Source organism: Mauremys mutica, chromosome 1 (assembly GCF_020497125.1).
Source record: "Mauremys mutica isolate MM-2020 ecotype Southern chromosome 1, ASM2049712v1, whole genome shotgun sequence".
NCBI classification, from domain to species: domain Eukaryota; kingdom Metazoa; phylum Chordata; order Testudines; family Geoemydidae; genus Mauremys; species Mauremys mutica.
In genome coordinates this window covers 353,539,886-353,564,417 of record NC_059072.1, presented here as the reverse complement: position 1 = coordinate 353,564,417, position 24,532 = coordinate 353,539,886, and the positions used below count along the sequence as shown (strand labels likewise).

Sequence of the window (24,532 nt, the reverse complement as noted above, 5' to 3'; positions counted from 1 at the left end):
TAAGGGGGTCACAGTATTGCCAATCTTACTTCTGCGCTGCCTTCAGAGCTTGGCACCCGGAGAGCGGTGGCTCTTTGCCAGGCACCCCGCCAGCAGCAGTGCAGAAGTAAGGGTGGCAATACCATACCATGACACCCTTACTTCTGCGCTGCTGCTGGTGGCAGCTCTGCCTTCAGAGCTGGGCTCCCGGCCAGCGGCTGCCACTCTCCAGCTGCCCAGCTCTGACGGCAGCGCCACTGCCAGCAGCAGCGCAGAAGTAAGGGTAGCACTACTGCAGCCGCCGCTAAAAGAGCCTTGTGCTGTGCCCCCCCCTTCCCGCACCCCTCCCTCCTCAAGACTCCTTTGTGGGTCAGGACCCCTACAATTACAACACCATGACATTTCAGATTTACATAGCTGAAATCATGAAATTTATGATTTTTTAAACTCCTATGACTGTGAAATTGACCAAAGTGGACCGTGAATTTGGTAGGGCCCTACTCTTACTGAAAGCACAGTTAAGTGTGTGCATGTGCGGTTACCTTTCTCCTGACTTGATCATTATTCACTACATGGAATGCATTGGCTTTAAAACTAGTTCATAGCTATAGAGCACAGTTAAAAAACTGTCTAGTCATTATTTTCAAATTTTCTTTATTGCTGGTAAACTGGTGCTCCAAGAACAAACTTTATGGTATTGTTACTGATTTTAAATCCTTTTTTCATTGTCTTGCAATAGGCTCTCTTAGTAATTTACATACATTTTATTGTTTGGTCTATTTTGTGCTAGTCCATTCTCTTGTTTTCTTTTAGATTCCAGTTTTTAGTTGAAATATTGATAGGTGACCTTCTGTGCCTGTCACATCAGTACAGCTGTAGAACTATCATATCTGGAGTATTCGGAGTATTCACCTTTTTGTGAAATTGCCCTTGTGTGGGTTTCTCTAAATATAGGAAAGTATCTGAAGATGTGTGAATTAAAGCTGATCAATATTCAATCTTGAGAGCCAGTAATCACTACAGCTTGACCAAAATGTCATGGTTGATGCGTCTGTGTGTCTTGCGCAGGTACTATTATCCTAATGTCAGAGATCAGATGGTTGCAAAAGGGACCTTGCCGTTGTCACGCCTGTGTGCCATGGTAACAATGCAACACCGCGAAGAAGTAGGGATACAGACCTTTACTCTTCCGTTAATCCCAAGAACCGAATGCTCAGAACTTTGTCCACGATCCTCAGGTAAGTGAAGACATTCTTTTCTTTTAAAAAGTGAAGTGTGTGTATCCACTGCCAAGGAGAACAAGAGAAACTCACCTTGATTGAAGCCTAATAATAATCCAGCATGTTGATCTTACCAGTCCAAGATGTCAAAACTCACTGTTGGAAATCAATGACAAAACTTCCACTGACTTCAATGGGTGTAGGGTTGGGTGTATATTGTATTTATTTACTAGAAAACTGTTTGAATGAACCAGCCCTGGGCCTATCACGTCTCAGTGCCACATGAGTCTCCAGTTTGGTCTCCCACTTCTCAGACCAGAAGGGAGGAGGGAATTGAAGCAATAGGCTTAGCCTATGGCAGGGGTCGGCAACCTTTCAGAAGTGGTGTGCCGAGTCTTCATTTATTCACTCTAATTTAAGGTTTCGCATGCCAGTCATACATTTTAATGTTTTTAGAAGGTCTCTTTCTATAAGTATATAATAATATAACTAAACTATTGTTGTATGTAAATAAGATTTTTAAAATGTTTAAGAAGCTTCATTTGAAATTAAATTAAAATGCAGAGCTCCCCGGATGGGTGGCCAGGACCCGGGCAGTGTGAGTACCACTGAAAATCAGCTCGCATGCCACCTTCGGCATGCGTGCCGTAGGTTGCTTACCCCTGCTCTATGGAGTGGGAAGGAGCCTGTCCACTCTGTAGAGGTTCTTCCAGATGATGCAAAAGTAGCACTGAAGAGGCTTTTAGGGAAATCCTTTTAGGACTCTTCAGTCAGAACAAAGGTGGTGGTTGTGACTGGTTGCCCCCTTTAGGATGCCACCTGATGTGCTGAGATACCACTGAGCCTGTCTATTATGCCAGCCTGGGTACCCTTTTTACCTGTCTTGCTGAGCCAAGCAATTCTCTTAAGCCTCCTCCAGCACACACAGGCAGGGCCACACCAAACTGCAGAATGAAAGAGACACTGAGATCAGTTTTGTGAAGGCTCAGCTTCAGGGACTCGCCCCAGCACTTAGGTGTCCACCTCCCTTGGGGTGCAGACCCAAAGGTATATTATGAAATCCGTCTCCTCCCTCAATGTGGAGGAAGGTATACACAGCCTCTTATCATCCCATTCAATTAGAATTGTACACTGGGTTATATTATAAACAAGAAATAAATTTATTAACTACAAAAGGTGAATTTGTAAAACAGATTATTGAGCAAATAAAACCAAGTACGCAAGCTAAACTCAATATACTTAAGAAACAGATTATAAAATGTAATTTCTTACCCTAAATGTTATTTTATGCAAGTTGTAAAGTCTCTGTGGATCAGAGTTCCAGTTATATTTCTTTTCAGATTGGACCATTGTCTCAGTCTGGTCTCCTCCCCTGCCTTCCCTTCGGGTGACCTTAGCAGTCTTTCTTCTTTGGCAGACAGGCCATGGAGCAGAGGAGTCCTGTTTGTCTTCCTCCCCACCCTTAAGTAGGATTTCCATAAGGTGGGAATCCTTTGTTTCCCAAACTTGTGTCGTCCCCCCCTACCCCCCTTAGGGGAAAGTTGCAAGAAGTCCCAGATAATGTTTAGTATCAAGTGACAAGACAACAATTGCATATCCCCGCCCAATGCCTCCCAGGACGGAGAGAGATTAGTATCTTCATGGTTTTGTTGTCCCTTCCTGATGGCTCATCACATTTGATGGCCTGTCGTCTGGTGGGTGTCTTCCCAATACACACCCAGTTGTGATTGTTACACAGTCCATATTCCTAACTTTAGATACAGACAGGATACAGGCATACAAATTGGATAATCACATTCAGTAAATCATAACCTTTCCAATGATATCTTACAAGACCCATCTTGCATAAAGTACATCTCAGTTATGTCATATCCATATTATAAGCATATTTCCATGAAAAATATGGAGTGCAACATCACAGTTGTGATATGGAGTATGAGAGGAGTAAACCGCAAGAATAAAGGATGGGGATTCTTGGCGGGAGTGACCAAGGAAAAAACCACAGAGGCTTACTGGTATGGAGGAGTGAGCTTCTTGCAGAACATATACTTGCATTGGCAAAAGGGAATCTGATAACTTTGAGAGTATTGTAGATGTTAAAATCTTTAAAGGATTTTATATGTCATTTTACTCCCACCCTGCTGTTTGTAAGCAACTGTCTGATATAATCACAACATCTTGGTGAGGACTGAATCATAATGAATTCACACAAAAGGGCAGAGTTAAGGTTGTGCAGATGCAACCTTAACTTTCATTTAATAGATTCATACATTTGAAGGTCAGAAGGAGCCATTAGGATTATCTAGATGGACCTCCTGCATAACACAGGCTGTAGAATTTCACACGGTTAACTCCTGTATCAGGGCAATAACTGGTGGTTGAACAAAAGTGTATCTAAACATTCAATCCTGACTTATTCTAATTCTTAACTATGCAACAATAATGCTGCCTTTTCATAGATTTTTTTTGTGTGAAATTATTTGCTTACATTAATAGAATAAATCTTGGTTAATATTGGCTGTAATTAAAAAAAACAGATAGATGTTTTTCTTTTTCTTTGTCTTTTTTAATCCAGGCTTGCTTGATGTTAGTGTGAGGTACAGACATTCACTAAAAACAGCAGGGGGAGTAATAGCTGCTCGAGCCATTTCTATTTCTGTACAAATACACAGAGCAGCTGGTTTGCAAGCAGCAGCCAGGTAAGATCTAATTCTAAGACAAGATTTTCTCTTAACATAACTTTTTTTGAGGGGGGGCAGCGTGTCATGGTGGTGGAACAAATTGTCACTCGTTAACCTTTCATCTGTGGAGATCTAGATTCAAACTATGAAAAGAACATCAGTGGCTATTTCTGTCCACCAAACCACTGGAGAGTTTAGTACAGTTTGCTCATGAGAGGCCTGGAACTGAAATAACAGGCAGTGGTGTAGTTCAAGACTGTGGTGCAAAGCTGGGCTAGGGAGGAAGCTTGTACGATACCTGCCTATAACAGATGTGGTTTAGCCATTCCTTTTGGCCCCTCACTTTACTGAGCAGAGCTAAATTCAGACAGAATTTTTACAGTATAAAAGACTTTGTATTAAAGGGAAAAAAGGGTATGCCAGCCTTTGTGCTTTGGATCCTCTTCTCATTGGTTGGGATTTTGCATGACAGCACATAAACAAAATGAATTAGTAGACTACACCTTCCTTTTGAAAGGAATGCTACTTTAAGAGAGCTAAATGGCTTGAAGGTTAGTCTCAGCAGGCAAGTTTAGTGCATTATAGAAGGAAGGGTTAAAGCAGAGTAGTGAGCTGCTCTTTAAGGACAGGAGTGGTTCCCAGCACTCCTGAGCAATGTCCTTTGGTCTGTTCTCTGAGCAGCATTGATGGGCTCCTCAATCAGACCCTGATTTCAAAGCCACTGGACAGACTCCCTTTGACTTCAGTGAGCTTTGAATCAGCTAATCAAAGTCTAAAAGGAGTTTGGGTCCTGCTCTTTGTTTCTTTCTGGAGCAGCTGCTCTGAGGAGTGATCCTGCTGCCTCCTTTACAAAAGGAGATATTCTGGGAGCCCTCGTGGATCTGATTTTCAGAGGTGCTGAGCACCTGCCATTCCAGCTGTAGTCACTGGTGCGAGCAGTGGTAGGGGCACTAGTATAAACAGGCCACAGCAGTTTTGGCCACCATTTCATTACCGATCATAGTAGGTCTAGATAACAAAGAGCTGAAAATTGTCAGCAGCCAGTCCACACTAGAATTCCTGCCTTTACCAGCCCTGATGGAGCTGCTGCAGTGCTCGATCAAGGATGGGAGATTCCCAAAAAGTCTCTGTGTAAACAAGACCTGAGAGCAGAGGTTGAATCCACTGTTTTGTTCTCATTGTAGTGCAGCTAGGGGTTAAAAACCCCTTCATTGTGGTGGCATACGTATGTACTTCTAACTAGATCACTTGTAAGCACACCTGGTGTGTCTCCCTATCATTTTTCCTTCTTATATGAAGAGCTGTGGCAGAAAAGAACCCTTCACTGCAATCCAGTGCAGAAGTGGGAGTTAATGCCTATGTGTCTATGCACCTCTCCTTCCTACCTGAGGGGGAGAAGCGCACCACCCGAGCTGTGGCTCGAACTTTCTGCCCGGAGTTTGATCACCACACTGAGTTCCCATGTAACCTCGTCATCCAGAGAAGCAGCGGAGAAGCATGTTGTCTGGGGGAGCTCTTGCAGTCTGCACAGATAGTCTTCTGCATCTACCACCAGAGCATCAAGTCAGGTAAACAAAACAAAAATGAGTAGGAATCCTAGGTGGCTATTGCTAATGGTGTTATTGACATGAGCTTCTCAGGTATAGGACACACAGTGTATACTCAGTATAACTGAAATTTAGGTAAATGTAATTATTCCAGTTATACTTCGGCTAAGCGCTTGGGGCTACAGCTAATATTTCAAGGGGATTTTCAGCGACTACAGGTGATCAGGATGTCAATTTTACATCTCATCCAAAAGAAGGTAATACAGTAGTGATGCTGCTCTGCACTTACATAGCACCTTTCATATGAGGATTTCAGGACACATTACAAAGGCACATTAGCTTTATTACCCCCATTTTATAAGTGAGGAAACAAGAGAAGGAAATTAAGTGACTTGCTTAAAGTCGTGCAATGATATTACCTCACTCACCTTGTCTCTCTAATATTCTGGGACCAACACAGCTACAACAACACTGCATTCCTCCTGAAACATCAGTATTTCCTGCAGCCCCCTGGGTTTCCCCTGGAGATCTCCCACTGAACTAATCACATTGCCTGACCTTGTTTAGATTGAAATGTGATGAGATCACAGCCTGAAATGGTAACTTTTTGTAGAGAAGGTTACAGATTATTTCTAAAAGAGGAAGATGGGTTTCAAAAGCAGTATTACGTATAATTGTTTACATCTTATTTAAATTGATTAATTGATTTCCCTCCAGCTGCATTAAGGCACCAATATCTTAAAAATACACCTCTACCCCGATATAACGTGACGCGATATAACACGAATTCAGATATAATGTGGTAAAGCAGCGCTCTGGGGGGGGCGGGGCGGGGCTGGGCACTCCGTGGATCAAAGCAAGTTCAATATAACGCGATTTCACCTATAATGCAGTAAGATTTTTTGGCTCCTGAGGACAGCGTTATATGGGGGTAGAGGTATAGTGTGCAGTTTTATGATGGCAACTTTTTCTGTTATCTCAATATAGTGGCAACATCATCAAGCTTTTTATAGCATTATGTTGTAGAATATTCTAATGCAATTTAATTAAAGATACCAGCCTTCAGTGATAGGCAAAAAAATAATTAACTGTTGGCATGAGTTAGGTACTCAGTTACTCTGTGGACAGTACTATAGCGCTTGGGTGCTTATTTTAGAGCATGTTGGTAGTGGAAGTACTCCCTAGAACACTCCCAGAATACAACAGTGCTGGAGCACACATCCTATAAGTAGAGTGCACTGCCTGTGCATTGCCAACAACTGTGTGGTTATTTACTCCACCGTTTTTCATTCTGAGTTTGGCCAATATACGTTGTGCCTCCCTGGTGGACCTTCACATTTCTTTTTTTCATGGAGGGAAGTATATGCCAATATTATGACCTTATATCTCTAATAACAAAATTATATAGCTCTCATTAGGAGACTAATACTTTATGAATTACTTGTGCATATTTTAAATCAAGCTCAGCTTGATGTGTCTGGATATCTTTGATTTTGATTCTACAGCCACTGGTTCAATGAAAACTCAAACATCAGGAGACTACCTGCTTGGAACAGTCAGGGTGCCAACCAAAGACCTGTTGATCAAAAGATCAGGTAAAGTGGAAATGCCATATTACTGACATTATCCATATAAACAGTACTTCAGTAGTAACATACTGTATTGCTTATGTGGGTTACACGTTTTGCTTCCTATTTTATGAAGCCAAAGTTCTCTCATAAGCATTAGAGGTTTTTTTTAATTAAAGATTCCTTATTAAAATCACATTTAACTGAAATTCATTGGCGATCATCTGCTGGGATATGCTATGATCTGCTAGGTAGCCCATGTGAAAAAGAGAGATTTGGGAATAACTATTATATTAAACCATGAATACATGTTGCACAGCTCTTCGTGCTCCTCTGATGAGAGAGGAGCCAATCAGTCCTTATTATCTAGAAATATGTGCAGGTCATAAGAAGAAAATGGAAAAATACACACCCACAGTGAGCGACCCAGTGCATATTAATTGCCAGAATTTTTTGGTGCAAGTGCTATGTATTAACCACTCTTGGGATTGAAAGCTACACTGCCCTGAAATCCAGAACTTGCAATATTCAGTCAGGGATGTGTGATATGTAACAGCTATAAACAAATGCTCATACAATGAGAAAACAAAAGGTTGGATTCCCAGATTTCCATAGTGTAAAATAACCACATCTTGCATTGACAGGTTACAAACTGTCCGGCCTTGAAATCAGGACATTCTGATGATGATCTTGTTTGTTTCCACTTCAATCTGAATATGATTGTAGCAACCACTTTCTCAAACCTTAGAGTTTAAAAAACAATTGGTTTGTATATACTATCTGGAAGGTAGGAATCCCAGCTTTATTAACTAGAGCTTCATGGGATATTCACTTGTAAAACCATATCATCAATTAAGTGGAAAATTAAAGTAAAATGGTAATCAGGTTCATGTGATTTTTATTTATTTATTTGTTTGTTTTATTTTAAGGCCGGATAATTTTTAACCTTGACAGGTGGCAAATACTTAGATGAACCAAATGCTTTCAAAAGGAATAAACTTTTCCAAGTACTGGTCCTGGAACAATGATCAGGAAGAGAAAAAAACCCTTTTCTTTTGCATTTCTCAAAAATGTAATAATTGAGTCTGATTACTCTCTGTTGTTCTGTTGAAGGTATTACAGGATGGTACTCAGTAACCCTACCTGAGGATTTGGTGCCTTTTCATTGCACAAACATCATGGAAAACATAGTGGGAGGGCTGGAGCTTTCTATTACTTTTGCTCATCATGGTGACAGAGAACGAGTTGTGGAGGCTGCTAAGCTTTTAGGCTGGAATCATGAGGAAAACCATGAAGATAGTATGGATGATGAGGACGAATGGCATCTGAGCAAAAATCCCGCAACTGTGACGATTTCCACCCCCAGAGTGTGGTTACCAGTGCATTGCATGCTACTTGCAGGCCAGACTCACATAAATAAAAGCACTTACTGCTATCTCCGATATAAATTGTATGATCAAGAAGCCATTTGGACTTCACTTCAGAGGCCAAAATTAACTGAAGATGAAAAACATGTTACGGTGATGTTTAAGAAAACAGACGAGATGGAACTGACAAGGAGCCAAGCACTGTTGTGGTACTTCAGAGAGGAGAAGCTAGAAATCCAAGTGTGGCGGGCCTATGGGAAAGAAAACAACGTCGAAAGACCACTGGATACAGATCGCCTTATTGGCTCTGCATTTGTGGACCTTGCAGCACTTGGACAGAGGTCAAGGAGAACACTCACAGTTAGTGGTCAGTTTATAAAGAACATTCTTACATTTCCTGACTTCTTTTATTCCATTTCCTTATGTACTTTTTAGCTGGCTTAACCTCATCCCCATTTCCTTATGTACTTTTTAGCTGGTTTAACCTCATCCCCATTTCCTTATGTACTTTTTAGCTGGTTTAACCTCATCCATATGTTGTTGACTGAAGCAAACCAGTTGCAGCCTTGTTTTGTCCTTTCTATGTTGTTGGCTCATTTTGTTTTCTTGAAAAGATGAGCAAGGGTAAAACACTTGCGTCAGAGTTCAAAGCTTAGTGAGTTATACTGGTGAAGAAATTTGGTAATGGTGATCAGTAAATGGGTGAAGAATTAGTGTCAGTGAATTGTGGAAGGATTCCTCATTAGAATCTGAATCACTGAACTAGTATTAATGCTGATCAGGCACAATAGCACAGCAAAGGAGCCACTGGTTAGAGTTAACACAAGAAACCTGCATTGTCTGCTAGTAATTAAAGTAAAGGACTAGAAAATTGGAAAAGCCCTTGGACTTTTCTATTCTGTTCTGGTTCTATATTTCATACATCACTGTGATATCAATTCCAGGTCACCTGCCAACTTGCAGTCTGATCTTCTAGACCAGTGGTTCTCAATCAGGGGTTCAGGGCCCCTTGCGGGGGCCACGAGCAGGTTTCAGGGGGTACTCCAAGCAGGGCCATCGTTAGTCTCACTAAGGCCCAGGGCAGAAAGCAGAAGCCCCACGGCATGCGGCTGAAGCCTGGGGCCCTGAGCCCCACCACCTGGGGCTGAAGCCAAAGCCTGAGCAATTTAGATTTGTGGGGGCCCCTGTGGCATGGAGTCCCAGGCAGTTTCCTAGCTTGCTATCCCCTAACATCGGCCCTGGCTTTTATATGCAGAAAACCAGATGTTGTGGCACAGGTCAGCTGTGGAGTTTTTAATATCATGTTGGGGTGGGAGTGGAGGCGCTCAGAAAGAAAAAGGTTGAGAACCCCTGTTCTTAGACCAGTCAGTTGACCCTCATTTGGTCAGGCTCAAACCTGGTGGGGTTAAAACTAGAAACTGCAGGTAAAAAACCCTCAGAACAAAAACTATGCACAGGCTGCATCTGAATTTTGTTTCCTGGATACAGTCACAAAATCATGCCAAAGGAAGTGTTTCCAATTCACATATGAAGTTGAGAGAAAAGTGCTGTATATCTTAATTTCAGCTGTCCGTGGGAAAATAAAGAATTAACTTTCCTAGGGTTTCCCATTACTTTTTTCCTTTACAAACTCATGTTACTAACAATCCCTGAGAGATCTGTTTGTGTAGAGATGACATTGCCAGATTTGAGATCCACCCCAATGATCTGAGAACAGACTTTAGTCTTCATGAAATATAACGTCTCTTTCCAAGATACTAAATTTTGTCTTGTTTGTTTGTAAATATCCGGTTCCAGGTATCTATCCGGTGTTCAGGCGCAATGCTTCAAACCTGTCAGGAGCTGCTGTACGTGTTCACATTACACTTGCTTCCACTCATGCTCGTATTACTTCTGCTGGTGGGTTTGACTGTGCTGAAGACGTTAGTAACAGTGAAGATGAAGGCGCAGAGAAGGTTCCTGACCCAGACCAGCAAGTCTTGAAAAGCCACAATCACAAACTGAATTCCCCAAGCTCAGAAATCCCTGTTGTGAAACCATCTGATGAGACTAACACAAAGGATCTGGAAAACACATTTGCTGTCACTATCCTTGTGGAAAGAGCAATGCACTTAAGTTTAAAAGGTAAAATAAATCTTCTTGCAAAATACGTTCTTTTAAAAGATATTGTCAGATATTTTACAGCAATTTAATAAAAACAATGCCCAAGAGATTTTACAAAACTTAATATTAACAAGAATATTTTCATTATGTTTTGAATTTCAATCAGAACAATTTTTGTTTGGATTTAAATATTCCCCTGCAGAGCTGTAGCCCTGTACCACTACATCATGTTAGTTCATGAGCATCAGAAAGTGAACCTGCCCATTCTGTTTCTATTCTCCATGCAAAATGGACAAGGGCAAAATGTAAACAAGCAGGGTAATGTTGAAAAATATATCTGTTGAGATGACCACTGAATTCTGGAGTCAGAGGCTCATCCGAATAGCAGCCTATTTGCCCATCCTTAATTCCAGTCAGTGTTGACAGAAAACATTCTTTCAGACTTACAATTTTCAGCTTATTGTTCATTTGTGGAACTAAACTAGTGACACAAAACTAGGAATCTGGGAACTGCTAGAATCTATGAGGGGTGATATAAGAATCTATAAAGATTAGAATGAACTCACTGTAACCTTGAGCCAAGTCATTTTGTCTCAGTTTTCCACTTTGTTAAATGAGAATGATATTCAGATGCCCAGTTACCATGATGATGAGCACCAGTAATTGCTTTTTAATATATCTTCCAATCTGTTAATTCTGAACATATTTTAAAATATTCCATTTTAGTGAGATTATACTTAGCACTCCATGTGCTCCTAAGGTGACACACTTGGTAGCTTCTTAATTTTTTTAAGCTGTCTGCTATTCGCACCATCTGCAGTTAGTATTAAATTAAGCTCTTTTTATTGAAAAAGAAGTGAATCAGTCCCTTGAGATTTCCACATACATCCCAGTGTAACCTTACTCCTCCACATCTTGGCACGCGTGTGTGTGTGTTTAGCACTTAGCACAGTGGGCCCTTAATCCTGATTGGAGCCTCTAGGGTCTAGGCAATACCTGAATGCAAACAATAAATATTAATAAGAAAAGCAATACTGCCAGGAAAGACTGTGCAGGAAGGCCCAGATTAGCTAATGCTTTTAAGTTTTTCCTAGAAATGTTAAATCTATTGTTTAACAATGTAGATAAGTGTGCCCAGTGGTCTGTGATGGGATGTTAGATGGGGTGGGATCTGAGTTATTACAGAGAATTCTTTTCTGGGTGCTGGCTGGTGAGTCTTGCCCACATGCTCAGGGTTTAACTGATCGCCACACTTGGGGTCGGGAAGGAATTTTCCTCCAGGGCAGATTGGCAGAGGCCCTGGAGGTTTTTCACCTTCCTCTGCAGCATGGGGCACAGGTCACTTGCTGGAGGATTCTCTGCACCTTGAGATCTTTAAACCATGATTTGAGGACTTCAGTAACTCAGACATAGGTTAGGGGTTTGTTATAGAAGTGGATGGGTGAGATTCTGTGGCCTGCATTGTGCAGGAGGTCAGACTAGATGATGATAATGGTCTCTTCTGACCTTAAAGTCTATGAGTCAGTGAGTCTATGAGATGAATTAATTTAAATGATTGCCCACTGGAGTTTACTGACATGAGGTATTGCAAAAGCAAGAATAAAATGGTCATTGACAAACCGTGCTTTAAGCACAAGTGCTGCTGGTACACTCTGAGTCCAACTTGTTATTTTAATGAACAATGATTCTATAATCTTCTGAAGGTCGCGGTCTCTGTGTGTGTTCAGGAACTTGATGGAATACTATTTGCTACTAAAAGGAGTTTGGAACACAATAAACAATGTTTCTTTTGTGTGAGTTTTAAGATGGAATTGTTTGTGAATACCAAGAGAGATGCTCGCAAACAGAAAAGAGTTGGAGAAACTATTTTATGCCTGTTTCAGCAAAAATATTTTTCTTAATAAAGAAGAGTTCATTGTGATACTATAGATAACAAGGATAGAATGAATGTTCCTGTCTATTACATTAAGGATTATCTTTTTTTCAGGAACTTTAATAGAACATTAATAGCTAGTCAGTTTCAAAAAATTAGCAAAACTTCTCTGCAGGTACTAAACCTGTCTCTGAGCCTCCTACCAATTTTTGGTTTTACAATCACATTTTCCCATTTTAATTAAAAATGGGGGGAAACAGTTAAACTGACTATACATAAAGTGCTACCAAACACAAAGTAAACTGAAAAAATAGGGTTTTTTTCTCTAACATCATTTTAGTTATAATAATATTGGGTGTCACTTGGTGTGATTTTTTTTTAAGTTGCTGATGTCACTTTCGTGTGCCATTACTAGCTTCCTAATGTCAATTTCTCCCATGCTTCTACTCAATTTTTCTGATATTTCCCTGGAATAGATATTTACAGTGTAATTTCAGTTATCCCAATTCTCTTTATCCAGAAATCCCTCTGAAGCACATGGTATTGGCCACTGTTGGAAGACAGGATACTGAGCTAGATGGACCTTTGGTCTGACCCAGTATGGCTGTTATCTGAATCCCCCCTGTAGCCTTATGTTAATTACCTGTTGATTAACTAACATTATAGTGGTGGGAACTATGATTTGTGAGGATTTCTGGAGATAGGGATGAGGAAAGTAAGAAAAGGAGGGGGAGAATGAGAATAACATAGGGTGGGTAAAGGAAAGAGAAAACAGGCAAGAAATAATCAGATGAAGGGGTTACAGTGAAGACTGAAAGGAGAAGGGTTCAGGGAAAGGATGGATGGGAGCTGAGAGATGATAAAGGAAAGAGAATGGGCCAGGAGGGAGGGAATGAATAGAGGCAGAGAGGAGGTTGGCGGAGAGGAAAGGGGAAAGAAAGGAGGGAGGTGGGAGTAGTTGCAGGAGACAGGATCCTCCTTAGTGCTGCTTGAGCTCTTCCTGGCAGTGACAGCCCCTAGCAAAAAGCAAAACTTGAAAAACATTAGCTTTGCCATAGACTGCCAAGGCAGATTGGACATTTTACTTAGCTCTGCCCCTACATGTGAAGAGACATCTGGCTACTCATCTATTACAGACAGGTTTGCCAGCTTATCTAAGCATATGTGTATTATCAACAGGCAATATCTGAGCTGCACCATCCACAGTCCTGCCCAGGATAGCAACATTTGTGGTGCCTATTTAAGTTTTAAGCTCTTTGTACGTTTGTAAGAAAAGCAGATTGAACTCTGAAATGCTTCTTGTGTGTGGAGGAAGAAATTCCATTCCCCGATGGAATTCACAGGCAGGAATCTTCAGGCAAGCAGAATTACAGACGGTTTATGTGGCTGTTAACACAAAGTGTGACTGCCATTTTGGTAGCTGCAATAGCATTCTCCTACATTAAAGTGATTTAAAATCGGGGGCATAGTGCAGTAGCTGCTTACCTTGTTACCATGACAGTCAGTGGATCCTAATGAGATGCTTCTCACACAGCCTTCTTCCTGATCCTTCATTGGAAATCCTGTGGCAAGGGGTTCAGTTCAGTTCACTGGAAGAAAAGTTGAATATATTTTTCCTGCTGAACTTGCCAGGAGCCCAAGTGCTGCATCTAATTTGTGTAAAATGCAGCAGGTTGCTTAAACCACCCTTATTTTTTTTATATGGAGTGCAGCCCACAGAGGCACTCTGATAGCATACTAGGACATGTCCCTGTTATGGGCTCTGCCATCTACGGAAAGATGAGGGTGATATAGGCTGTCTTTTGATCACTGTTGGCGTCTAGTGTTGATGTGGAACTCATTTCTAAAGTCTATTAATATGTGAAAGCAGCAAAGAGTCTTGTGGCACCTTATAGACTAACAGACGTTTTGGAGCATGAGCTTTCATGGGTGAATACCCACTTCGTCGGATGCAGTAGCATTCTCCTACATTAAAGTGATTTAAAATCGGGGGCATGCATCCGACGAAGTGGGTATTCACCCACGAAAGCTCATGCTCCAAAACGTCTGTTAGTCTATAAGGTGCCACAAGACTCTTTGCTGCTTTTACAGATCCAGACTAACACGGCTACCCCTCTGATATTAATATGTGAATGCCCTGAAAATGAGCCCTCTGATAAATACTACGTCCAGGTCATCTCCAGGAAAAAAAGCACAATTTTGTTTGCTGTTGTCACAGCAAGTTGCAGGGATTTCTTAAATAGCAATCTGTGTGCAAGAAGGGAACAAATTATCTACAAATAGTGAATTATAGCTGCAGAGCTTGCTGGTGTTGACACCACCTAAGAAGAAGAGTTGCAAAAGAGGGAGAAAATTGAGAGGTGGGAATCCTCTGTTGAAGGACCCTCCCAAAGGGCATAATTTAGGCCAGACTCAGCATCTCATTTTCCCAATATAATTCAGTACAGATGACCAGAGAATATATAGCACCCAATGCTTTCCGAGGTACTTTATATTCCATGTCTTCTAGTTTTGAGAAAGTGTCCAGATTCCTAGATATGACCTTGTGTTACTGTGAATGTACATTGTTTGCTAGGGGAGCCAAACTAGGTCAAACCAATTAACTGATTACTTTATCTTTTTTCTCACAAGACTTTTCCCAGGTTTGTAGAAAACAAAAAATTGGGGGCAAGTGTTTGTGTTTCCAGCCCTGAACTATTTTTATGCAAGTCATAATAATCTGCTTGTAACAAAAGCCTTGCAAAGTTTTCACCTCCACATTGCAAAATGTATGGCGTCTGTGGTAGCTCAGCTTTGTGTTGTTAAGCTCCTGTCTGCAATTGTATTAAAAACAGTGTTTCCTAAAGCTTTTAGAATCCGGTTTTGCAAACACTTCGGGGAAGGCCAGTCAGAGCCCATTATCTATGGCCTTGTGGTTAAGAAAATGGGACTGGGACTCAGGAGATCAGTTGTGGGATGGACCGTTTCCTTTTGAGCAAATCACTTAGGCCAGAAGTTCTCAAACTGGGGGTCGTGAGGTTATTACATGGGGGGCTCACAAGCTGTCAGCCTCCACCCCCAAGCCCTGCTTTGCCTCCAGCATTTATAATGGTGTTAAATATAAAAAAAAATGTTTTTAATTTATGAGGGGGTTGTGCTTAGACGCTTGCTGTATGAAAGGGGTCATCAATACAAAGGTTTGAGAACCACTGACTTAGGCTTTGTATGCACTAGCCTTTTTCCCCCCTAAAATTTCCCACCAGTGATAGGAGGACCAGTGGGAGAACAAGTGCAGGTGAGATACTAATGGCCACCAGTGCTTTAACCACCGCTGAGTTAATCCCTGCTCAGAGAATGTCTAGATGACACTATGACAAAAACCCCAGAGGCTGCCAGCACCTTACTATGTCAAGAAGTCCCACGTATTGCTGCCCTGGGAGCTGACTGGTGGTAGAAGTGGACGGGAGGTTTCTTTTGGGGGGCGAGTGTAGTGTAGACAGAGTTTATTTCTCTCTCTGCCTCAGTTCTTTATCTATACATGGGGTTAATTCCTTACCTTACAGGAACGTTCTGAACCTAAATCCCTATTATGTAATGTTTGTGAGACATTACATAAAAAAAACTTACTAATCCTTGGACATCTTTGGCACCTTGCATTTGTCTGTTAGGTGGTGCACATTTCCTTATTTCAAGCCTGACAGGAGATGGGTTCCTGTGTTGTAATGGTTCTAAATAGTTGTGCTTGGTACAGGAACGTATTCAGTCACCAGTCAGACTCACCCTGCAGAGCCAACTCAAATCTCATAGCCTTTAAGGCCAGAAGGGACCATCCTGATCATCTAGTCTGACCTCTGATACAGAGCAGGCCACAAAACCTCACCCACCCACTCCTGCAATAGGACCCTACAACTTCTGTCTGAGTTACTGAAGACCTCAGATCTTGATTTAAAGACTTCAAGTTACAGAGAATCTACCATTTACACTAGTTCAAACCAGCAAGTGACCCATGCCACTTGCGCAGAGGAAGGTGAACCCCCCCCCACCACCACCACCAGGGTCTCTGCCAGTCTGACCTGAGGGAAAGTTTCTTCCTGAACCCAAATATTGTGATCAGTTAGACCCTGAGCATATGCAAGACCCACTAGCCAGACACCTGGGAAAGAATTCTCTGTAGTCACAACCCTCCCTCTCAGTCCACTGGAGATATTTGCAAACAGCAGTCATGAATGGGCCATATGCAGTTGTAGTCAATCTCATTGTGCCGTCTCCTCCATAAACGTATCCAGCTCAGTCTTAAAACAAGTTAGGTTTTTTGCCCCCATTACTCTCTTGGAAGGCTGTTCCAATCTTCACTCCTCTAATGGGTAGAAAACATCATCTAATTTCAAGCCTAAACTTATCAATGGACAGTTTTTTTCCATTTGTTCGTGTGCCAACATTGGCCCTTAACTTAATTTAAATAACTCCCCTCCTTCCCTGGTATTTATCTCTCTGATGTATTTATAGAGCGCAATCGTGTCTCCTCTCAGCCTTCATTTGGTCAGGCTAAACAAGACAAGCTCCTTAAGTCTCCTCTTGTATGGTAGATTCTCCATTCCTCTGATCATCCTGGTAGCCCTTCTCTGGACCTGTTCCAGATCTGGGAGAGTGAGCTGGGTTCTATTTTGGGTTGTGCATTATCCACAAAATTGCTAATTAATTTCTAACTATGTGACCAGTTTGGCCCCTAGTTATACCTACAAAACCCCATTGATGAGAATGGTGTTGCTTGGATGTAACTGAAGGCAGAATTTGCCTGGAGGAATTTTTAATACTGGTTACTGGTGAGATGAGCCAGAAATAACCCAGTTTGACTTTTGGATCCCAGGATGCATTTGCACAGCTGATAATATTTTATTTTAAAAAAAACTGGGCAATTTTTTATCTGTAATCAACAATCACAGAATCCCTGATGTCATTTTTAGAGTCACTTTCATAGTAAAGGTAGACAATAGTATTTTGCACTCCACTCATATCCTGACTGGAGCTAGTGAATGTCAGCAACATCCTGGGCTAGCTCTGCTCCTCTAAGGAAACCACCAGCTGTTAGGTTGAGCTGGCCTTTGCCATGATGCACAGTTTTTATCTTTGTCACGTGGTGTAACCATTATTATCCGTAGCTAATAGGTTTGTTCTGCTGGTAACACGATACTTAATTTTTTAATGAAATGATTAATCATCTGCCTTATTCTAACCACAATTCACAATATTTTAGGGAGCCCTCTCACTGAACGCGGAGTGACAGCACCCAGTAGCTATGTGACGTTTGCGGTTGCTGATGCAGATGCTCCAATAGCCACTGCAATAATAGAAAATACTGACTCGCCAGTTTGGGACTTTCAGCAGCAAACAAGGTATGGAATGCCTTTCAGAGGCAGACACTTTCATAGCCATGGTGTCTGGTAGCCCACTGGCCAGACAATGAATGAATAGATGCACTTAGCAAAGTGGTCCTCCCGTAACTGGACCTGCCCTGTTATGATTTCTGCATGTTATTTTATCACCACTCACAGTTTTATGCAAGTCCCTTTGTGGTCCAGAAGCAGCAGCTTTAACCAAGTAAACACAGAGAGGCTTTCTCTGGCCAAAGCAGTAGGAGCCTTGCTAAGCTTGTCACAGCTGAAAATCCATGTTTGCATATCTTACAGTAGCTCTAGTGCCTATAGTGTCTGGATTGAGTTGTACGAAGGAAGGTATGCTCTGGGCTAAAACACAGGACCAGGAGTCAGACCTGTATTTTATTTCTGGCTGTACCATAGATTTCTCGTGTGATATTAGGCAAGACATTTAACATCTCTGCGCTTCAGTTTCCCCCTCCTGTAAAATGGAGCTGATAACATTTTTCTGCCTCACAGGGCTGTCGTGAGGATTAATTCATTAATGTTAGTGAAGTTCTTTGCACTTTCATAGCACTTTTATGTCTTTGTATTAAGTTTGTAAAGTGCCTAGAACAATGGGGTCCTGGTCCGTGGATGTGGTTTTTAGGCCACAATACAATTAATAAATAACTTACACTAGTACAATTTGGTGGGGATCTCATGGTTTCTGCAAAGTTGTGAAGTCAGGCGTTCGAATTAAACCTGAAGCAGTTGCCATTAGGATTTTCTAAACTAAAAGAGACCGACCAGCATGAATCAGTAAATAAAATATCTTTTATTGTTGTACGCAGTGTTGTTGTAACCGTATTGGTCCCAAAATATTAGAGAGAGAAGGTGGGAGAGGTAATACCTTTTATTGGACCAACTTCTGTTAATGAGAGAGAGACGCTTTGGCACTGACACAGAGCTCTCTGGATAAACTCATCTCTCTCAGCAACAGAAGTTGGTCCAATAAAAGATGTTACCTCTCCCACATTGTCTCTCAATAAATAAACTGTATTTAGCATGTTAGGCACTAACTTGTCAGTCATAGACTGCATGGAAATTATACCAGTGACTGCACAGAGACAGGTTTGCTGGCTAGACAGCTGTTTTCATAATGCAGAGACCAGTCATTCAGACATTGATAGCTGCAGTTACAAGTTTTATTCTCTAAGGTTATTTGTGCTCAGAGCCTATCTTGAATACTAGAAATATGCCAAGTGACCCGAAAATGCTTTGGGGGGAGTAAGGGATTTTGTCTCATCACTATTTTGGGAAGGTGGGGTTTTTTTTTCAGAAATTAGGTTGCAGTGTTTCAGGTGGCCATCTTAATCTTTATTAAAAATTTGCTACTCTAGTGCTTGATAGTATTTTCACAGTTATCTCTTTTTTTTTTCCCCTGCTGTTTTCACTACCCTAATTTAAAAATATTTTAGAACAAGATAAAAAAAAAAAAACTTACTCCTTGGGTAAGCAGAAAACAAGCCCATGTAGTGGTAATTATGTACATTGCACTTTTAATGGCCTAGACTGGGTTTTTCCCCCCGTTACTCAGAGACTACTTTTCATAAGGTAGACAAAATGTTATTAAAATTCCAGAAACACTTTGCCTTGCTAGCTTCTGACAAATTTTATTGTTCTGCATAACAGATTATGATGATTTTATTCTTAATAGACTATCCAAAGAACTTCTGTTGGATCCACAACAAACCCTGGTCTTCAAAGTATGGCATAAAGCAGGTAAACCACCATGGTGCAATGCAGAGAAGCCCCTGGTTCAGAGCACAGAGTGGGTAATTTGGCTCCTTCCAACAGATGGAGACAGGAATTTCAAAGATATCAGTGGCCTCTCCCTAGGAGAGGGCTATACTAGCTAAGCAGTCCCATTCATTTCCTATCTTGCCAAAGTCCCTCCAACTATGAAAAGCTTTTAGCTAGTTTTAATTAAGTTTAGGTTTCAAACCTTGCTTCTCACCAAGTTTAAGTTGACAGGATTTTAAAAGTCAGATTTTCCTGGGGAGGGGGGATGGATTATTATTTCTCTTTTTCCTACTATTTGTTCCTTCCAGAGTTAGGTGAAGAGTGTTCTGCAATGGCTTACAAACTCCAGTGTCTCCTGCTTTCAGCAGAGGCAGGTATCATCCTGCTAATTTATGGCCTCAGTCTCATTTCTCTCCAGAGCCTCATTTTAGGCTTTTTTTTGTGGGCCTTCCCCTAATCCTTAGGAAAGCATGTAAGGCCAGGTTCTTACCTGCTCTCATATGTACCAGGCTCATCTCATCAGCCTGAGAGCCTTTAACCCAGCAGCCCACAAATCCTTACAAGTCCAAGCAATTCTAACAGGAGATGTTTGTGTGATTTCCCCTGATTTACTGCATACAGGCATTATTTAAAATAGAATCTGACTTACAGATAAAGATTACAGCTCTGTCAGAAGGTAAACTACTTTGATCCTCTGCCACAGCTACTCAGGGCTGGACTCTTTTGCCCATTATTACCAAAATGTAACGAAATACTTTTATAGCAGCATGAACATACTTTAAAAAATGACGTTATAGCCAATATTAGCATTTATCGGAACAGTTGAAGGATTTGGCCATAGACCTTCTGCCTGGCAACATACCTAAGTCTGTAGGTATTCACTTTATCCACACATCCTGTTCATTGTTACAATGTTAAAGGTACTCACTGTCCCTGTTACTGTTTGCTCATGTCATTGTTAAACTAGATCCTCCAATGTTTAATTGCTACAAAACAAATTTAAGTTAAAAAAATATGCTGTGATGTTGGGGAGATAGCTGCATTTTATTATTTTTCTCTCCAGTGCTGGCAAAAAATACTATTTTTTTAAAATGTATTAAAGTTTAGCTGGCTGACTTTTGCCACAGAAACTTTTATTTTGAGTCTACAAAAAGTGTACAAGTCTGATAGACTTTTGTCCGATTGTTAGAAAACCTCCATTAGCCATTGACAAAATTTCTGCTAAAAGTTTTTTTTCCCAACAGAATAACTTGAACTGCTGGAGTAACCCAAACAATGTCCTCTTTTGTGTTTGCTGGTAGGATTGTTTGTTCCTGTGCCTGCTGACATGTGCAGGAGAGAACAGACAAGTTACTGCAATAAACATAACAGTGTAACAATAATCACACACAGGCATTTTAAAAGCGCTTTGAAAATGAAAAGGGAATATCAGTTGGTAAATAGAACCAAAAGAAATCCTAGATCCAGAAGAAGGTCATGGAGCTCCACAAATTGGCCTTAAAAGTTTTTTTTTCAACTCTCTCACTTTCCTTTACTCCCCTGTTTTTTCAAAATGTGTTTACTTTTCCCTTCAACTGTTCAAGCTATCCAGGCCTCTTGCATCACTAGCCTTTCTGATATCTCAGTTCATACGTGTATAACCCTTCATGTAATAACAGAGGTGAAGTGAAGACATTGTACTTGCCAGAGCGTGAGTTCAGGCCCTCAAGTTACTGTAATTTAAATTCTTACACTCATCTAAGTGCTGTTAATATCAATAACTGCAATAGCAACAATGAGTTTTTGCAGCTAAGGGAAAGAGAGAAGAACTGGTTTTAAAATGCATTTGTGATTTTTCAAGTCTAAACATGTCTCTAACTAATGATTAGAGATCTTGAATGGTCTCTGGTACATCTATTTTTTAAATAATTTCAATGGGCTCAAGTTAATGGGTATAGTTATTTAGTATTTCAAATCTACGCCTGCACCCCTACTCATTTCCTTATATTTTTGGAAGCCCCCTGATTCCTTGGTGGTCTGCTGAGGTGTTCCACAGCATCATTCCAACTGTTCCTACCTGGAGTGAAGTAGAAATGGACAGACTTACAGCTCTCATATGACTAACCATCTATGTTACTTGCAGCCGTAATACACTTCTGTGTAAACAAATCATTTATACATGTTCTGGAACTGTGGCATGCTGGTGGGTGACACTGTTAGCCCTCCAGAGAGTGAAACCTGGAATGGAATAGGAAAGCTCGACTTTCTTTTGGACTAAATCTGCAAGACCCTAGAGGCTTACCTAGACTTTCTGCCAGGCAGGAAAAGGGTTTGTGAGTGCAATAGCAGTTTTTACATAATCCTTAATACATGGGTCCTTCACTGTATCTATTTTAATTTCTTTAACACTGCTGCTATTTTGAACAAGGGAAATATTTAATAGAATAATTAACATGATGTTAAACTAGACAGGAGGACAGAATTATTAGTCTCCAGATGCCTCTCTGACTATTCCTCTTGGATGTGCCCCTCCAGCCCAAACTCAGTCTCTCCAGAACTGAATTCCTGATTTTTGCCTCCCTTCTCTATCACTGTCACCAGCTCCACTAACCTTCCTGTCTCCCAGGCTCACAGCTTTGGTTTAATCTTGGCATCTCTCTTCTTCTCCCCCTTTATAACCAATTTCTTGGTAGGTCCCATTACTCCTCATCACTATAGTCTGCCCTTTCCTCACTGTCCCCACCACTAAAACCACTTGTCTGGGCCTGGGTCACTTTCTTCTTGATTATTGTAACCTGCTTTTCGACCACCCTGCTTATGTGCTCAGACTCTTGCATTCTATCCAAAAGTCCACTTCCTTCCCTGACCACTCCAGTCACGTCACTGCTTCCTCACATACCTTCCTCATCTTTTTGTTTTTAAGAACGTCATATTCAGGCTCCTTGTCCTCAACTTTAAGGCTGTATGTAATCTTGCTACCACACATCTCTGACATTTCTCCCTCCTTTCGTCCCTATATTGTTGCTTTACAGCTTCCTTCTTTTCCTCCTTAACAGTCTTAGTTTCATGTCTACACTCCTATTCCCGCCTACATTTGAAACCTTTTCCCTCTCCTTGTCCAGCAGACATCCTGTCTCCTCCTTCAGTCCCTCCTAAAAACCCACTCCTTCCAGGTGTTAGTTCTACTTTGTTCTCAGCCTTCAGAATCCCCACTCCCTTTTTACCTGAACTTGGCCTTTGCCTTTGTGTTCTCTGCTTACTATGTACTTTTTGAGGTTTGCTCTGTAAAGCTGGGTAAAGTTTCATGGCTGTGTAATTGATTGTTTTAAACTGTGCAAATGTCACGCTTGCACACCTTAGTTTTAACCCCGTGATTTACACTCTTCTTTCCCCACAGATGTTGAACGAGTGATAGGATTTGCATCTGTGGATCTCTCGCCCCTTCTTTCTGGCTTCCAGTTGGTCTGTGGGTGGTACAATATTACAGACTTCAGTGGACAATGCAGAGGGCAGATTAAAGTAGCTATTTCCCCTCTTGAAAGTATAATTCATCTCAAAGAAGTAAGGCAGGCAAGGATTCGGACCAAAGCACCAGGTTCTTCAGTATGTACTCCAGTTTCTTTCTATTCACAAGTCTGATTTCGTTCCTAATAACCACCAATGAATTTTCTGGATTCACAAAGTGAAAAGTTAACTATACATACAGCATTGTGCAGTGGATTGAGCATGGCTTTACAAATGCTGGAAATTCTTGAATTTTCAATTTTAAAAACTGATATTATAATAAATGTACTTAGATGCCTGAGCCCCAATATTCTAGGTATTGTACAAACATCTATCAGAGAGAGTCCCTGCCCCGCAGAGCTTGCAATATAAGTGAAAAAGACATCCCTGTATGAAAGTATTACATGTAAGATGACTATAAACTAAAAACATAATTTTTCTCTACTTTCAGTTTCTTTACTGGTGTATTTCATAGCACTCTGCATGTAGTCAGTTTCACTGTTTCCCCTGCATAGTTGTTCAGTCAGTTTCCCCTATTATTTCACTCAGCGACAGGGGGGAGAGACATTTTTTTTAACTATGAACGTATGATTGTAAAAACATGAAAAATGGCAGAGGGACTTGTTGGTGCTAGAACCTGCCTTACTTTTAACTAATGTTTATAAAACAATCCAGATTTTTAAGTTGGTTTGTTCCCACTGGTCAGTCTTTGTAAAGTGCTTTGAAAACGTAAAGCAGTACATAAACTTAAGTTTATACTGTTGGTTAGTTCAGTGAAGTCTCACATTTATTTCTCCTTAATCTTTCTGTTGCAGATTCCTGCACACAGTCCTTTTTCATTCCAGGCAAGGGCCTTGTGTACTGCATTCCCCAGCTATGTTACAAGACACTCTGGACAACTGTTTAATACTTCATCAAAGGATGTTGATTTTACTACTCAGGAGCGGTAAGAAAACTGATACAAGACTATCTCTGGAATAAAATAATAAGAGTAAATATTTATTGTTTTCAGAGCTTGAAAATTATACCGACACCTACCAGCCCAAATTCTAAGTCTGCTGACCAGGATGAAATATACCTGGCGCCACACCTCTCACTCCAGATCCACGCCCCTGCGATTAAAGGACTAAAACAGATGTGTGCAGTACTTGCATTTAATTTTAAGACTGTCAGTCAATTTTCTACTAAATATACTTTTGATTGAATGTCCCAAGAGATGCCAATCTCCTAATGTCCTGATACCAATTCCTTACTACAGCATCACAGTCACTCCCCAGTGAGGCACCCAGCTGCTTCTTTCACTCCCTGTACCCCTAGATATAATGTTGTACCACTGCCAAGAGGCTGTTGTTTTCCTCTGCCCTGCTTAGTGGGATGTGGGGTAGGGATGGGTGTCTATGACATATCTGTGTATTTTGTCATGCTTCTTTTCGTTGTCACCAAATGAGGGGTGAAGAGGCATGCCCATATTGCACATCCCTGAGACTGGCTTTGGTAGACACCCTGCAGTAATTTCTGCTTACTCTTGCTAAAAACAGATGCTATGAGGACATCCCTTTTGTTCATAGCTGT

General features: G+C 41.1%; 1 protein-coding gene across 1 annotated transcript in view; it reads left to right on the top strand.

Moving 5' to 3' along the window:
• The window catches only part of C2CD3 (C2 domain containing 3 centriole elongation regulator), a 90,316-nt gene that overhangs the window by 34,734 nt on the left and 31,050 nt on the right, over nucleotides 1–24,532 (top strand). Inside the window, exons 19-28 of the mRNA XM_045022215.1 lie at nucleotides 1,048–1,217; nucleotides 3,775–3,898; nucleotides 5,180–5,448; nucleotides 6,933–7,022; nucleotides 8,109–8,729; nucleotides 10,160–10,486; nucleotides 17,572–17,710; nucleotides 19,392–19,456; nucleotides 22,854–23,059; nucleotides 23,776–23,906. Coding sequence (XP_044878150.1) covers nucleotides 1,048–1,217; nucleotides 3,775–3,898; nucleotides 5,180–5,448; nucleotides 6,933–7,022; nucleotides 8,109–8,729; nucleotides 10,160–10,486; nucleotides 17,572–17,710; nucleotides 19,392–19,456; nucleotides 22,854–23,059; nucleotides 23,776–23,906 — 2,142 coding nt within the window. The remainder of the gene's footprint in view (nucleotides 1–1,047; nucleotides 1,218–3,774; nucleotides 3,899–5,179; nucleotides 5,449–6,932; nucleotides 7,023–8,108; nucleotides 8,730–10,159; nucleotides 10,487–17,571; nucleotides 17,711–19,391; nucleotides 19,457–22,853; nucleotides 23,060–23,775; nucleotides 23,907–24,532) is intronic.